Below are 16,845 nucleotides of genomic sequence, written 5' to 3' on the forward strand. Positions count from 1 at the left end.
TGCACAGCAGCAAGGGCTCAGAAGACAAGCACCCCAACTTCGCCCAGCATCTGCAGAATTTGGGGACTCACGGCGGCAACGCCCACACGACTGCGTGCAGACAGAGGCGGGCAAGCCGGTGGGGGCGGGGCTTACTCCCGCCCCGCCTCCGCCGCCGGGTTCGGGGGCGGGGCCTTCCTCCAACCTGCACGGCTCCAACATGGCTCCGCGGCTGTGCAGCATCTCTGCGGCGGCGCGGCGGCTGCTGGGGGGCCCGGGGCCCGGCGCCGGGAAGGTTGCGGCTGTAGTTGCAGCGCGGTGAGAGACGGGCCGGGCAGGGGCTGCGCGAGCGGGGGTGCAGGGGCAGGGGCCAGGGGATGGGCCTGGGGGATGGGCAGAGACTCAGGCTTGGAATCTCTGGGTTACTGGCGGGGGTGAGATCTAGGCCTGGGGAAGAGCTCTGGGCAAAGAATTGAGGAGATGGGAAAGGTATTCGCAGGGTCTTTGCCCTAGTGGGTAGCTGGCTCTGGGCGCAGAATGAAAGATGGGGTCAGTGGGAGGGGCAGATCCTGGGCCCTGGAGATTGGGAGCGGGCAGAGGGCAGTAGGAGGGGCCCCTCCCCCAGGCCTTTGCGGTGGTTGTGAGATAGCTAGCACCCACTGGGGGCTTCTAGGAGAGGCAGCTCCTCCCTCGGGAAGTTTTGGGGGAAGAGATACGGGGGGCACTGGGGGGTCTCCAAGGGCCGTGGCTGCACAGACCCTTTGCCCCCCAGCCCTGAACAGTACCGGTGGGACAAAGGAGGCCTGAGAAGGGATGGGAGTTGCCCAAGGTCACTCTCCCTGCTGTCGTGTGGCAGCACTAGGTCTGGACCCAGGTCTCCTGACACCCTGTGCTCTTTGCACCACAACTGGTGGCCTCTTGGGAGAGGGGGCTGGCTGGACCATGCGCTCAGCCTGGGCTTTTGTTTGGGCCCTGCTCTGGGCTGGGGCAGGGCTTAGCCTCCCTGACTGGCCCTGGGAGGCCCCTCCCTCATCCGCCTCCAGAGCACTGTGCTTCATCTCCGCACCTATCACCTTGTACACACTCCCTTGCCTGTCCCCCCACACTAGACCGTCATCTCTTTTTTTTTCTTTTTGAGGAAGATTGGCCCTGAGCTAACATCTGTTGCCAATCTTTCTCCTTCCCCCCTACCCCCAATGCCCCAGTAGATAGTTGTATGTCATAGTTGTGCATCCTTCTAGTTGCTCTATGTGGGATGCCTCCTCAGCATGGCTTGATGAGCGGTGCGAAGGTCTGCACCCAGGATGCGAACAGGCGAACCCTGGCCATGGAAGCGCTGTGTGCAAACTTAACCGCTACACCACCTGGCCAGCCCTGTCATCTCAGCCCCTGGCACAGGGCTCAGGACAGTGTATGCTCAAGAACATTTGCCAAAGAAGTGAGGACACCTGTCCCCCACAACCTGTGGAAAGGCAAGGGGGTCCCGCCTACCCAGCAGACCAGGTGTGAAGCTGCAGAGTTCTGTTAGACCTTGCCGTGAGGTGTTAGAGTGCTGCGCAGTGGCGCTTTTGGGCAGCTGGGAAAGAGGAGCTGGGCATGCGCCCCTTCCCCAGCTGCCCAATACTTCGAGAGAAAGCTGATATCTTGGAAAGAGCCTGGAGTTTGCCTGGCACCAGCAAATCTAACTCAGTCTTTCTTAGTGGGCTGACCTTGGTGAGTCATTTGGCCTCTTGAAGTCTCAGATTCCTCATTTGTAAAGTGGGGGTGATAAAATAGGATGTATCTTATAGGATTGTTAAGGATTAAAGAGGCCATGTATGTGAGGTGTCTAGCCCGCAGTGAACACAAAACAGATGTTGCCCCTTGCCCAAGCCTACGTCTCCAGCAATTTCTGCATGACTCCCTCAAATATCAGGGCTGAAAAGGCCTTTGGAAGGTCATCTTCTACGAGCCCCTTGTTTTCCAGATGAAATCCAGGCTGGGGGTGGGACCTCACTTTCCCAGGGTTACAGAATCAGTGGTAGAACCATTTGTGTGGCACATATCCGGAGGCCACAGAAGGAGCATGGGACTTAGAGACAGCCTGCTGCTCCTTACTGGCTTTGTAACCTTGGATGAGTCACTGGACTTCTGTGAACCTCAGTTTCCTTCTCTGTAAAGTGGGGATGGTGATCCCTGCTGGGGGTTTTTGCAGGATTGCTGTGAAGCCATTTGGATTAATACTTATCAAGCCCCTCAAGGACTACTTCACAGTTACTTACGCCCTGGTCCCACCCTGGATACCCAGGAACATCCTCTCCTGCTGACCCTCAGTCTGTTCCACGTCTCTCTGGAGTCACCAGAGGGGCCAGCAGCAGTCCTTCTGGCCTCTGAGGTTTACGGGCTGCTGGATTGGGGAAAGAGCATGGGCTTTGAAATCAGATGAACCTGGATTGGAATCCTCTTGGCTGTTGATTAACCGTCCGTGAATAAGGCATGGAACATCTCTGAGCCTCATTTTTCTCAAAAACATATTGTGAGGATTAGCTCTTAGCACATAGTAAGTGCTCAATAAACAGCAGTTACTGTTACTGCCGCACCAGTAATCTGGTTGTTCACAGAACTTTAATTCTTCTAGTGGAACTTATGGAACAATAAGCAGAAATGTGGCCCCTTTCTAAAGCCAGCCAACTCAAAACAGGAGAGTGTTTCAGAATGTGCATAGAGCCGAGCTTCCTAGCTTATGAATCTAGAACATTCTGGAGCAGTTTCATGTGGGGAGGCATCAGACTGTTGATCTCTATTGAGAGCACCAATGTGTCATCTACAGAAAAGTTCTCAGCTGGGACAAATATTTATTGAGCAACTCCCATGCCAAAAGCACTAGGTACCCTGGGGGATGGAAAGACATTAGCTAGTGGCTTCCGGTGTGGCTAGGGAGACAAGACATATTCATAGGAAAATGCTGAAAGGGCTGAGGGGAAATATGAGAAGTGTTTTTGTGGAAGGGGCTGAACTGGTCTAGCTGCGGCAGACGCTTCCCACAGATTGCACAAAGCTGTATTGTGTTTTTCTAGGCCTAAGAGGCATATAGTTGAGATACCAGAATCTTTGGCATTTCTGGGATGATTTACTGAGATAACACGAAAAAAAAAAAAAGGAAATTGGAACTGCTCTAGAGCAGTGATTCTCAAACTTGAGCATGCATCAGAATTCCCTGGTGGGCTTGTTAAAGCCCAGATTGCTAGGCCCACCCCCAGAGTTTCTGTGCAGTAGGTCTGGGATGGGGCCTGAGAATTTTTAACAAGTTGTCAGGTGATGCTAATGCTGTAGGTTTGAGAACCACAGGGATAGGGAGTCCTGGCTCTGCGGTCACCAAATTTAAAAGGGAATTGACTCTGGAAAGCTTGGCCAAGTAGATGAGAGCTCGAATTCCCGATGGAGACATCCAGCCTTTGTTTTGTAGGCAGTGGGGAGCCATAGAAGACTTCTAAGCAGAGGAATAGCATCACAAAAATGGCACTTTACAAAGATTGATGGGCAGATTAGGAAAAGTGGGGAAAGAGTAGGAGCCAGGAAATCAGTTAGGAAGTAGGAACAGTGATATTAGCTGCACTGCCATGTCAGGCCTTTTCTCTGAAAGGCCCATCCTGTTGCTCCTATTTTACAGATGAAGAAAATGAGGCTCAGAGAGATGAAGATTAGATCTTCTGGCCTGGGATTAGAACCCGGATTTGTCCAGAACCTGTGCTCTTAAGCACTAATTCTGCTGGTGGTGGTGGGGATGGAAAGGGCCTCTGAGCCCCGAGTCCACGCTCTGAGCCAAGGTCCACCCTCTCTGTCCTTTCTTACCTTCTAGCTTTCATCATTTTCATGCAGCTCTGCCTTAGCTCCCCCATCAATCCTTCATTCATTTCCTGAACGCAGACTGAGCGTGTGCCATGTGCCCAGCACTGTTCCAGGCACTGGGGATCCAGCAGGGATACAGGGGATAGACAAGATCCCTGTCCTCGTGGGGCTGCTTTTGAGACAATAAATAAGGCACATAATAAGCCAAAAATGATATAGTGTGTTAGAAGGAGCTACTGAAAAATAGAGAGCAGGGTGGGAGGGGTTGGTGAATTCAAGAGTAGGAGAATGTTGCGATTTCACTGAGAAAGTGAAATTGGAACTCTTGAAAATGTGAGCCTACAGATGCTGGCTTCAAGTTCAGCACCTACCCTGGGATCTTGGACATGTCCTGTCTTGGGTTTTACCCACAGAAAAGTTCTTTAGAGATAGGCTGCTCCACCCTGCTTATTTGACACATGGGGAAACTGAGGCCCACAGGCAGGAAAGATTAGAGAGTGGTGGGGAGAGACTGGAGCCCATCAGAGCTCCTGGACCCCCGTCACTCCTGCCCCCAGGCTGTCTCTCCAAGGCTGGGCGCTTGGCTGTTCATCTTGGTCAGTACTGATGTTAATAAATTACCTGAAGCCCAATTCTGGAGCAAAGGTCTTGGTTGACAAATAGTAGGAACTGCTCTCCTCCCTGCCACCACCCATCCAGGGAAAGCAGCCCTCTGCATTCAAACTGAAGGTCAGGTCCCTCTGCCACTGGCTTTGTTGAAAACACCTGGTTCTTCACAGTATCTGCATGATGCTGCCTAGGTCAGTGCCCGACCCAAGGTGGGAGCTGGCTTTAGAGGAAAGAGCTCTGGGTTGGTTCTTGCCTCAGCTCTGCCCCTGATTTGCCGTATGACCTTGGGCAGGTTCCTTTTTTTTTTTTTTGTGAGGAGATCAGCCCTGTGCTAACATCCGCCAATCCTCCTCTTTTTTTTTTTTTTGCTGAGGAAGACGGCCCTGAGCTAACATCTGTGCCCATCTTCCTCCACTTTATATGGGACGCCGCCACAGCATGGCCCGCCAAGCAGTGCGTCGGTGCGCGCCCGGGATCCGAACCAGCGAACCCCGGGCCGCCGCAGCGGAGCGCGCGCACTTAACCGCTTGCGCCACCGGGCCGGCCCTGGGCAGGTTCCTTAAACTCCCTGATCTTCTATTTTTTTTTTTTGTCTAGAAAATGGGGACACTAACAGTATAACACCAACACTATAACATCATTATATAGATTCAGCGGGATCATGCTATGGACAAGTTGATCACAGATTCCTGGCACAGAGGATGTCCTCAGCAAATGGTGTCTATAGCGAGGCTCCCTTACTCTGGTCCAAAAGTTTCACAGACCACACCACCCATATAATGATAATTGTCCTTCTGTTTCTTGTTAATGAAGCACATACATGCACAATGACAGAAAGCTTATGAATTCAGAAACACTTAAAATAATTTTTTTAGGGCCGGCTCCGTGGCTTAGCGGTTAAGTGCGCGCGCTCTGATGCTGGCAGCCCGGGTTCGGATCCCGGGCGCGCCCCGAGGCACCACTTCTCCATCCAACGCAAGGCCGAGTCCCACGTACAGCAACTAGAAGGATGTGAACCTATGACATACAACTATCTACTGGGGCTTTGGGGGGAAAAAAATGAATAAATAAAATCTTTAAAAAAAAATAAATAAATAAAATAAAATAATTTTTTTAGCTTTACAAAAAATTATAATGAATAAAGCAAAACTGAACCATCTCCCTCTCCCAGGTAAGCAGTATTAACAGTCTAGGACAGATCCATACTCATCTTTCTCTGTGCTCATACAAATGTGTCACCACTTGAAGATGCTTTTTTTATTTCATCAGTCCCAGTGGCTGCTCCATATTTTGGAGAAAAGTAATACTTTGATTTGCAAGACATTTATTCTAGCCACAGAAAAGGCTCAAAAAAGGAGAGGAGCTGCTGACAGGCCCCCCAGTGCCAGGCTCCCTGGCTAGAAACCATCCAGTGGAAGGCTTGCTTTTCAGGCCTGGCTGCAAGCTGATCCACTGCTGTTGAGCAAGATTTACAGCCTCTGGCAGCCTAAAAATAAGCCCCACCCCTGCTGGGACCTTGTACGGGAAGTGCAGTTGTGGTCTGGCAGGACCTGGTGGCAAGTCCCCCTGCTCTGAACAAGGCACATCATTCATTCATTCTCATAGCACCCTGCACAGGGCAGATATTTGTCAATTAAGTGTGGGCTGGAGGAATGAATGAAACTTGCCTTCCAATGCCTTTTACCCACTCTCTCTGCCTTTATCTGCCAAATCAGCCCTGGAGATTTGGAGACTGGCCAGATCACCTCTTCCTCTGGAGAGCTTGCCCAGACTGCCAGAGGCCGAGTTCAGGCTCGCTCACCTGGGCTCTCCCAGAGACCTCTGGCTGTAATGTGTTCCAGGGCCCATTTCTTCCAGCGGACTGTGACCTCTTTGAGGACGAAGCTTATTTGTCTTTGGCTCTCCATTTGTGGGGGCTGAAAGGGGCAGAGGCTAAGTGTAGTGGGAGCACTGGGGAGGACAGTGAGTGCAGCCTTCTTGTCAGAGGGGACAGAAATTGCAAAGAAGGCACAGAGTGAAAGAGCCTGGTGTGTTCAGGGAGGAGCATATCTGGAAGCAGGTTACACAGGTTTGAGGGAACACAGGAGGGGAGGCTGACAGTATAGGTTGAGCTGTCAAGGGCTTTGGACATTCAGCAAGGTGGTTTTGGGCTCGCTTTACCTCTTGGTGAGGGGCTGCAATTGTGTGGCCCAAGTGGAGGACCCTTTGGAAGGGGGTGAAGTGGAGGCAGGGAGGCTGGAGAGAGAGATAGGAGGTGGGGCTGCCTCTCTAGGCCTCCTGAGGCCCTGCAAAGCTTCAAGAAGCAAACTGGACAGCCAGGATCTCTGTAGAAAGGACCAGAGCTGCTCAGCTGGCTCCAATGACATGTCACGTTCTGGAGCCGCCATAGGATTCCATGGCCCCGTTCCCAGAAATGTGGGTCACCAGCCTAGGGGAGCAGGGCACCTGAGCCGATAGAAGAGCTGGGGCTTCCCCCACCCTGGCATGTCCCCTTGAACTCCTCTGTCCTGCAGCTTCTATTCCAAGGATAATGAAGGCAGCTGGTTCCGCTCCCTCTTTGTGCACAAGGTGGATCCCCGGAAGGATGCTCACTCCACCCTGCTGTCCAAGAAGGAGACCAGCAACCTCTACAAGATTCAGTGTGAGTGGCTGCTGAGCTGGCCAGCCTGCCCGCCCCTGGGGCCTCTGGGGGCCTGTAAAGCTCCAGCTGGGAGATGTCCTGAGAGCCCTGGCCCTATGGGGCTCCCCCAACCCCAGCTCCCTGCAGACACACACACCCTCTGCTTCACCTCCTGCTCTCTGTTCTCTATTGCAGTTCACAATGTGAAGCCTGAGTGTCTGGATGCCTACAACAGCCTGACGTGAGCATCTTCCTTCATCCGCCCATCCCAGCCCCTGCTTGGGTGGGGCACTCTGTTCCAGCCCCCTTCTCCTTGCAGAAATCCAAAGGATGTAGATTTCAGAGCTGGAAGTCCTAAGGATGTCTTGTCCAGCCTCTGCGTCTTAAAGATGGGAGACTGAGGGCCTGAGTTGGATCTCTTATCTCAGGGGCCCTGGTGGCTGGTATGAGCCCTCTCCCATCTCTGTGCCTCTCCCACAGAGAGGCTGTGCTGCCCAAGCTGCACCTGGATGAGGACTACCCCTGCTCGCTCGTGGGCAACTGGAACACGTGGTATGGGGAGCAGGATCAGGCAGGTGAGGGCCCCTCCCCCCAGTGCCACTGGCGCCCAGCCCAGGCCTCCGGCACCTCTCACCCCTGGCTGCCCTCCACTCCCTCCCCACAGCAGCACCCAGAGGGGTCTTCCTTTTTTTCCCCAAAGCCCCAGTAGATAGTTGTATGTCATAGTTGCACATCCTTCCAGTTGCTGTATGTGGGACGTGGCCTCAGCATGGCCAGACAAGCGGTGCGTCGGTGCGCGCCTGGGATCCAAACCTGGGCCACCAGTAGCGGAGTGCGCGCACTTAACCGCTAAGTCACAGGGCCGGCCCCCCAGAGGGGTCTTTCTAAATGCAGTCCTCATCGGCTCACTTCCCTGCTCAAACATCTGTGGTGGCTCCCCTCTGCCCTCAGCGTGGCCCATGAGGCTCTGTGAGTCCTTCCCTGCCCAGCCTCTGGCCTTATCTCACCATATCTTCCTTGCTTACTCTGCTGTCCCATCCAGGACTTTTTTCAGTTCTTTACATCGAGAGTTTCGCCCTCTAGTTCCAGACTATTGTTCATGCTGTTTCCTCTACCTGAAGCATTCTTTCTCCTGTGCCTGCTTTACCTGGCTCACACCTCTACTCATCTTTTATTTTGGCATAGACATCACCTCCTCCTGGAGGCCTCCCCTGATCTCCTCCACCCAAGCTGGGCCGGGTAGCTCCCCTGGCTCCCCAGCCCCCAGGACTTGTCTCTTCACAGCCCTGATCATGCGCCCCTGGAGTGTACTTGTCTGTCTCCCCAAATAGGTGGCAAGTTCTGGGAGGGCAGGGCCCCTGCCTGTCTTTCTTCACCACTGAATCCCCAGTATACAGCACATATTTGTGGAATAAACAGGGGCTCTTGTCTAAGTTGGCTCCTTATAGCTTCCCAGGGGTCCCCACAGCATATGCTATCGCACCCCAACATACCCACTCCCGTTGGCACCAGCTGCTAGGACCCACACATGAATTTGGTTGACCCACAGCGTCTCAGCAACTCCAAGGGGCCTTGACCTTTACACTTGTGCTGTCCAGGAGGGCAGCCACTAACCACATAGAGCTATTTCAATTTAAACTAAGTAAAATTAAATGAAATGAAAAATTCATCTCCTCAGTCACACTAGCCACATTTCAAGTGCCTACTGATAGAAACATATGGCTCCTGGCTACCATCTTGGACAGCACAGCTATAGAACATTTCCATCGTAGTAGAAAGTCCTTTTGGACAGTGCTGTTTAAACTGCACAGCACAAGGAGCTCCTCTGGAGCAGTCCTCATCGAGGGTCCTCGAAGCTTCCCTTGAACACTCCCAGCAATGGGGAGCTCACTCCCTTGTAAGCCAACCTATCTCATCCTTCAGCAGCCCTGATAATTGTATGTGTCTTTAAAAAAAGTCTGTGACCTGCAAATAGGTAGATTCCCTTAATCATTTATTCTGTTTCAGTAACAGACATTGACACATCGACAGGCAGGTAAGAAAAAAGCAAACTGTCCTCTGTTCCAGCCCCTACAGTTTTCCCATTTTAAGCCCAACTTACTCAGTTCCAGCCATACTCCTTGGATTCCCCTAAGTGTTTGCTAGTTGGGAAATGAACTTTGAGGAATGGATCCTAAATTTTTAAAGCATGTCCTACATTTTGTGTATCTTGAAGTGTTGTCCTGCAGGTTGAATCAGGTGGGGAGCAGACCCTCAGAGCCATCCCCTAGGAGTAGGGCTCAGGAATGTACACTTGAATGAATTTAATGAATTTAGGAACCGCTGGTCCACCTTCTAGAGGGACCACTATCATATCCTTGTGAGAAAGTTCTTTCTTCTCGTGAACCTAGGATGCCCTGCCCGTAACTCTTCTCTGTTGGGCCTCCAGTACTGGTTTAATCCCTCTACCTGGCCAGTATTCCTGGTCTTGGTAGACTTGCAACCATATAGTACTTTTTCTGTTTCCCTTGGGAAAGAGGCCTTTGAACCACAGGGTCAGAGCATTTTGCAGATGGGAAAATCAAGGCAGAGATGGAGTCAAAAAGCAGGCGAAGGACAGACTGAGGACGGGAAGTAACAGAGTCTGAGCTTCCAAACTGCTGCTCAGCTGACGGCTCTCAGCTCTGGCCTGCCCCATTGAGCCTCTCAGGACCTTTCTCCCCTGGGCCCAGCCATGCTCCCAAGGATGGCAAGACTTTCCTTTTTCTCTTCCATAGTAACTAGACTTCTTTATTATTGGAAGGTGTATTCGTTTCCTAGGGCCACCATAACAAAGTACCACAAACTGGGTGGCTGAAAACAACAAAAACCTATTCTTTCAAGTTCTGGAGCCCAGAGGTCTGAAATCAAAGTGTCACCGGGCCATGTCCCTCCAAAGGCTCCAGGGGAGAATCTTTTCTTGCCATTTCCAGCTTCTGGTGGTTGTCAGAAATCCTTGGTATTCCTTGGCTTGTAGGTGCATTGCTCCAATCTTCACTTCTGCTGTCACACAGCTAGCATTCTCCCTGTGTGTCTCTGTCTTCACATGATGTTCTCCTCTCTCTGTGTCTGTGTCCAGATCTCCCTCTTATAAGGACACTAGTCATTGGATTTAGGACCCAGCCAATATGACCTCATCTTAGCTTGATTACATCTATAAAGACCCTGTCTCCAAATAAGGTCACATTCTGAGGTTCTGGGTAGGCATGAACTTGGAGGCATGGGGGGACACTATTTAACCCAGTACAGAGGTTATGATAAAAAATTCAAACAGTACAAAGAGTTTTCAGTGCAATCCTCAGACCTCAGTTCTCTGCCTGAAGGGCATCTCCTCTCACAATCTCCTGGGTCTCCACCAAGAGATGGTGCATAGACCAGCATCTCTGGATATGTCTCTCTGCCCCTAAACACATGTGGTAGCATACCGTACATGCTGTTCTGTTGCTTGGTTTCTTTTTTTAATTGACTGTCTTGGAATATTCCATCTCAGCCCATCAGACCTACACACTCCTTTTGTCCAGCCTGTCCGTCATAGGCCTGGGGTCAGCTTTATGCATGCCACTGCTCCTAGGGTACAAGGACACATCTGATCTTCTTGGTGCTGTTTAAGGAAGTTTGGGTGGGAGCATTATTTCCATTTTCAAGATGAGGACATTGAGGCCTAGAGGGGTCAAAGACCACCTGGCAGAGCTGGAGTGCAAGCCTAGGTCTCCTGGGCTCGTGTCTGGGGTCTTCCCCTGCCCAGTGCTGCTCCCCACCAAGGCAAAGGGAACTCAGAGAGTCCTGGTGCTACAGGGGACCAGGCTGGAGACTGCCCCTGCTTACATACACACTCAAGCAGCCTTGGGGTAAGCAGGGCAGGGTCCCAGCGGCTCCCTGACCTGCACCTTCCACTCCCCCTGCTCCCCAACAGTGCACCTGTGGCGATTCTCAGGCGGCTACCCAGCCCTCATGGACTGCATGAACAAGCTAAAAAACAACAAGGTATGTTGGCATCCACTCGGCACACCTCTCTGGATAATGGTTCCGGCTCAGCCCTGTGCTGGGGGCTGCCTCCACCACCCCATGGGGCACACTGCTGGGGTGAGGGGCGCTTCCTGGCTGCCATGCCCAAACTGTCATACCTGCAGGAGTACCTGGAGTTCCGAAAGGAGCGGAGCCAGATGCTGCTGTCCAGGAGAAACCAGTTGCTCCTTGAGTTCAGCTTCTGGAATGAGCCACAGCCCAGAACAGGCCCCAACATCTATGAGCTGAGGACATACAAGCTCAAGGTGCTGCCCTCCCTCCCTCCAGATCCCTGCCTGCCTCCCACCTTCCATGTTGCAGTGCTGTTTAACAGGTACCTTGAGGTGGGCAGGCCCTGTGCCCTAGCACCTAGACTGGGGCTTCTTGCCCCTCCCTCCCTCTAGGCTCAGAACAGAGGTGTGTACGCACGTGTGCACACAAGCACACCCAGGTGTGAGTCAGGGCCCCTGAATGAGGCCAGGTGGCCCCTGAAGCTGGGGAGGCATGGCAGTTTCCCATCTCTGCCCAGCATGAGACTTGAAATCAGAGGTGGGGGCTCATTCCCATCCTCTCCTCTAATTCTCTTTCAGCCAGGAACCATGATCGAGTGGGGGAACAACTGGTGAGTGGCAGTATCGGGGGTTGGGGGGACCCTGCCCACCTGCCCCGCCAAGGCCCCTGGTGGGCCACCTTTCCCAGGGACATATGGCAAGGAACCCGGCATCCTCTGCCCCTCATGGATGCAGAAAAGAATCCAGCCAGGAGGTGAGGATCTTCTAGAGGATTGTGAGGCCTCCCCTGGTAGAACACCCAGCCAGCAGCTGCACCTCTGTCACCCCATCCCCTGATCATCTCTGAGAGCCAGGGGCCATATCTCAGGCTCCTCCCTTGAGGTGTGGCCGAGAAGTCAGCCTGAGGACACCTCAGAGGGCCCTTTGCACCAGCCCTGGCCTCTGCCCCATACTCTTCTGTCATCCCCAGGGCTCGGGCCATCAAGTACCGGCAGGAGAACCAGGAGGCAGTGGGCGGCTTCTTCTCACAGATAGGAGAGCTCTACGTCGTGCACCATCTCTGGGGTAGGCTGGGCACCATCCAGGAGCCCATGCTAGTCCCCTTTCTCTGTTGTCACTCTGCATAGACAATGCAAATACATTAGTGTCCTTGTGGAGTTTACACTCTAGCAGAGGGAGACACCACCTCAGACAAAAACTAACAAAAAGATAATTTCAGATTATTAAAAATAATAAAGATGGAGAAATGATGAAGAAAAACATGGGAACCTGCACTGGCTTGGATAGACAAAGAAGGCCTCTTTGAGGAGGTGAAATGTCAGCTCAGCTAAAGGATGAGAAGGAGCCAGCTGTGAATTGCTAGGGAAGGGTATTCTGAGTAGAGGGAACAACATGTGCAAAGGCCCTGTGGTGGGGAAAGGCCTTTGGCATTTTGAGGTGTGCAAAGGAGGCCGATATGAGTGTGGGGAAGAGTGTGAGGAGACGGGGACAAGCCAGATCAGGCTGGGCCTTGCAGGCAGTGGGGATGAGTTGGGATTTATTCTAAAGGCAATGGGAAGCTGCTGCAGCATTTTAAGCAGCATGCAATGACCTGATTTCTGTTCTAATGTGATTCTTCTGGCTGCCATGTGCTTTGCCGAGAGTGCTTTGTAGAGCGAGAGAGGAAGTGGGGCATCAGGAGATGGTTATACTAGTTCAGGCAGGAGAGGATGGTGGCATGGCCTAAGATGGTGGCAGTGAGGATGGTGAGAAGTCCACTGATTCGTTAGTCTGGAGGTAGAACCAATGGGACTTAGGGGTGAGTTGTCTGTGGGGCGAGGGAGGGAGAAGAGGACTCCAGAACTCCTAGACTCCTGCTTGAGCAGCTGTGTGTCACTTACTGAGACCCTACAGGAGTACATTAGAGGGGTCAGGAGTGTAATTTTGGTCCTCGGAAGTGTTACATTTGAGACGCTGACACATCCAAGTGTGGATGTCAGGTGGGCACTGGATATACGAATCTGGAGCCCGAGGGAGAGTTCTGGGCTGGAAATATGAATTTGGGAGTTGTCAACAAATGTACTGATTGGATGAGATTGTCAAAGCAGACAGTGTTTGCTAACAGTCTGAGGCATCAGTGGGGAAGAGACAGCAGGGCAGGGTTTGGGGCAGTGGGAGGAGGGCTCTGTGCTGAGCACAGGATGAAATCCTCTGTGCCCAAGGAATGATCCAGTGCCTTTCTCACAGCCTATAAAGACCTGCAGTCTCGAGAGGAGACTCGAAACGCTGCCTGGAGGAAGAGGGGCTGGGACGAAAATGTCTACTACACAGGTGAGTGCCTCCTTGGGGCGGAGGGGGCGTGGTCAGCCAGGCCCTTGGAGGTCATCTGCTAGGAGCCCTATCTGAGGATGGAATCCCCTCTGCAAGGAGATCTAGCTTCACTTGATTACCTCCAGTGATGGGGAACTCACTTTTAAGACAATTAATTAGTGAGTTTCCATCCTGGTGGCACATTCCACATGAGTCTTATGGCTGAGTGCTCTAGGGGATGATAACATAGCCAGGTAGACCCTGCCTCAGAGAAGTGGAGTAGCTGAGTGCACACTGTAACCTCAGGCATCATTCTTCACCTCACTGAGGCTGTTTCCTCATCAGTGAGATGGCAATGGTGATAGTGCCTCCTTCAGAGGGCTAGAGGGAGGATTCCAGAAACTAATTTATGAAAAGCGCTTCTCCCAGACTCTGGCACAGAGGAAGCACACAGCAGATTTTTTTGAGCAAGTTTTTTGCTCATAGTGTTTCCCACTTTGCTGGGATCCCTGAGAACCACCTGGAGTCAGTAGGTGTTGATTGAGCCCTCACTGTGTGCCAGGGACTGTGGTGGGCGGTGGCCGGAGCGTGGGCTCAGAGTGAACAGGAACCTGTCCCTGCCCTCGAGGAGCTGCCAGTTAAGCTTCCACACTTACCAGCTGGTGTGGGGGAGAATGCGACTCCTGAAGGAGTTAACCGGAGCCTCGCTCTTCAAAGTGTGGTCCTGAATGACAGTCTCAGCATACCTTGGAAGCTTGTTAGAAATGCCACATCTTAATCCCTTCCCCCCACCTGCTGAATCAGACAGAATCTGCACTTGAACAAGAATTGAAAGTAATATGTATGCACGGTCAAGTTTGAACAGCTCTGAGCAGGAGGAGTCTGACCTCCTGGGTGACCTTGAGCTGACCCCCTCTGGGCGGCAGCCTCCCCATCTGTAAAATGAGGCAGTGTTTTTCAAACCTCAGCTACTTGAGGTCATCACTACTGCTACAATTATTTTCTTGATACTTTTCTTTAAATCCCTGTACTTTATTCTTCACCTAGCCTTGTCCTAAGCAATAACATCTGTGAAATCACTTTTTATTATGCTAGTTGTTTTTTCACATACACAGGAAAATAAATATAATTCTGAAAATAAAAACAATGTTCATCTCATCACCACCTAAGTCCCCTCTTATCCCACAATTTGGGAAACCTGGCGCACTCCATGGGCCCTTCCAGGAGGGCAGTGGGGCTCTTCCTCTGTCAGCATCCCCGGCATCCTCCCTCTTCAAAGGCCAGTTTTGGGGGTTGGCTCGCCTCAGCCCTCTCCGTGACCTCTGCCTCTCTCTCCGCAGTCCCCCTAGTGCGACACATGGAGTCTCGGATCATGATCCCTTTGAAGATCTCGCCTCTCCAGTGATGTTGTGGCTGCCTCCACCTCCTTCCCCTTCTCCCTGAGGGAAGCCATGGACAGAAGAGCTCCCAGTCCTGCTGTCTTGGTTTTCTCTTGGATCTGAGAGGACTTGTGGGGGTAGTGCTCAGCTCATACAAGGGGGAGCTGGATGACAGGGTTCTGAGGACCTGCAGCTCTGCCAAGACCATTGCCACCTTCCCCGCCCCCCCTTCCCCAGTGCTGGAAGCAGTTTTTAATTTCTCTGAATGAAGAACAGCCACCTTTTATGTCTCCTGACATTTCCCCCTAAGATTCCTCAAGGCCACCAGTCCCTAATTATCACCAGGAAGTCCTCATCTTAGCTTTAGTTGCACAAAAGGTTGTGTGTCCAGTGGTTAGAGGTGGAGTGGGAAGGGAGGAGGTCAGACCAGGCCAAGCATTCAGGAATTCCCTGGTCTCCACTGGGGCACCCACTTGCTGAACAGTCTGAGCCAAGTCCTTCCTGATGGGAAAAAGCCTGGAACAGCTTCAAGAAGCAAAGGGGAAAACTCTCAAGTTAGCAAAGTCAGCAGGAGGTCCAATTATTCCACCCAGAAAGGCTAGGAAAAAGGATGGGAACCAGGAAGGATTTGGGGGCAGGAAACAGAATGGAATGGGAACCCAGAAGGTAGAACTTACAATTCAGAACTTGAGTTTGAACTGCAGAATGTGGAATACAGAGTTGGGAAGATAGAACAGAGGTGACAGAAGACTACTTGGGGAGAGGTTCCCAATACAGGACAGTTGGAGAGAGGCTCATCTGTTCTCCCTACATAATGAGGTTGAGAACTTTGAATGTGTAGTTCTAGCCCTTCAGTGCAGGGAGAGTCTTCTGCCCTCCTGTCTTCCCTCCTGCAGGCAAGGTACAAGCCAGGGCTTGTATTTCCCGCACTCTGCATTCCTTTTTCCCCTCTTCACAGTCTCCTCATTCTACTGGGCCACTGGGTGTGTGGAGTGGGGTCAGTGACTTTGGGGGCCTCCTCAGTGACCCCTACACCTCATGAACCTCTGGGTAGCTTGATTTCTGCCTCCTTGTTGGAAAAACTTGTGTTGGAGTTGCTGATGGAACCAATTAAATATTTACTATAAACCACAGTGTCTTTTCTTCATCTGCAAGGAACTTTGGCAGTTGCCTGGAGCAGAGCTGAGCAGAGGTGGCCAGCTTCCCGGTTCCTGGCTGATCTACCCCCCTGGAGGGTATTGTGTTCCCTGAGCTACTCTTCGGGAGGCTTCAGCCTCCTCCCATGGCAGAGGGAACTGCCCTGTTTAACCACAGATTCAGGACATCAGTGTTTCTCCCTCTAGATAAGTAGGATTTACACCAAAAGTCCTGACACCTGTCTGTACAGTTCATCCCAGGGGTAGAAAACACTTGAGGGTGTCAAATGCTGCATTAGAGTTGTGACTGCCCTTGGCAAATCGGGCCTAAAATAGGGGAAATTATTGATACTTCTGTGGGAAAACCAAGTGTAAGATGGGATTAATGCCCTCCCCAACTTGCTGCCCTCACTAGTGTGGGATGTTAGGGTGAATATGACAGTGGTTAAGAATCCCAGTTGTATGCCAGCCCCGATGGCCTAATGGTTGAAGTTCCATATGTTCCACCTTGGCGGCCAGGGCTGGTTCCTGGGCATGGAACCACACCACTCATCTGTCAGTTGAAAAAAGAGAGGAAGATTGGCAACAGGTGTTAGCTCAGGGCGACTCTTCCTCTGGGGGGAAAAAATCCACGTTACGGAGGCAAACCCACAGGAGTTCAAATTTCGGCACTACCATGCTCTTGTGTTATTTTGGGCATAACACAAATTCATTCAACAACTACTTGGCAGAGCATCTACTAGTTGCTGGGCATTGCTTTAGGCGCTGGGGAAAGAGTGAATGACGCACATAAGAGTCTTTGACCTCGCAGCCTCAGTTTCCCACCCTGACAACCCAGGTGACACCGCCTACCTTGCTCCCACCCCGCCCAGCCGCTGCCTGCACCCCGCAACTGCTGCCGTCTGGGGCCTTCCCGCTTCACTTCCGGCCTCCACGCCTCGCTTCCGGCCGGCCGCTCCTTCCTTCCGCTT

General features: G+C 52.1%; 1 protein-coding gene across 1 annotated transcript; it reads left to right on the plus strand.

Moving 5' to 3' along the window:
* The first annotated feature begins 180 nt into the window (after window positions 1-180).
* Window positions 181-15,866, plus strand: NIPSNAP1 (nipsnap homolog 1). The gene is made up of 10 exons (XM_004429813.3): window positions 181-297; window positions 6,930-7,057; window positions 7,232-7,277; window positions 7,517-7,611; window positions 10,968-11,038; window positions 11,185-11,325; window positions 11,650-11,681; window positions 12,041-12,135; window positions 13,297-13,380; window positions 14,700-15,866. The coding sequence occupies exons 1-10, from the start codon at window positions 200-202 to the stop codon at window positions 14,762-14,764; spliced, it is 855 nt and encodes a 284-aa protein (XP_004429870.1). The 5' UTR covers window positions 181-199; the 3' UTR covers window positions 14,765-15,866.
* The last annotated feature ends 979 nt before the right edge of the window (window positions 15,867-16,845 follow it).

The sequence above is a fragment of the Ceratotherium simum genome, chromosome 35 (genome assembly GCF_057802395.1).
Source record: "Ceratotherium simum simum isolate JZ-2026a chromosome 35, ASM5780239v1, whole genome shotgun sequence".
NCBI classification, from domain to species: Eukaryota; Metazoa; Chordata; class Mammalia; order Perissodactyla; family Rhinocerotidae; genus Ceratotherium; species Ceratotherium simum.

Excerpts from the sequence above, each read along its gene's own strand:
- NIPSNAP1 (XM_004429813.3), top strand. The coding sequence starts at position 200 with ATGGCTCCGCGGCTGTGCAGCATCTCTGCGGCGGCGCGGCGGCTGCTG. Across the intron at positions 11,039-11,184 it reads ACAAGCTAAAAAACAACAAG|GAGTACCTGGAGTTCCGAAA; the intron begins GTATGTTGGCAT and ends TCATACCTGCAG. Across the intron at positions 11,682-12,040 it reads ATCGAGTGGGGGAACAACTG|GGCTCGGGCCATCAAGTACC; the intron begins GTGAGTGGCAGT and ends TGTCATCCCCAG.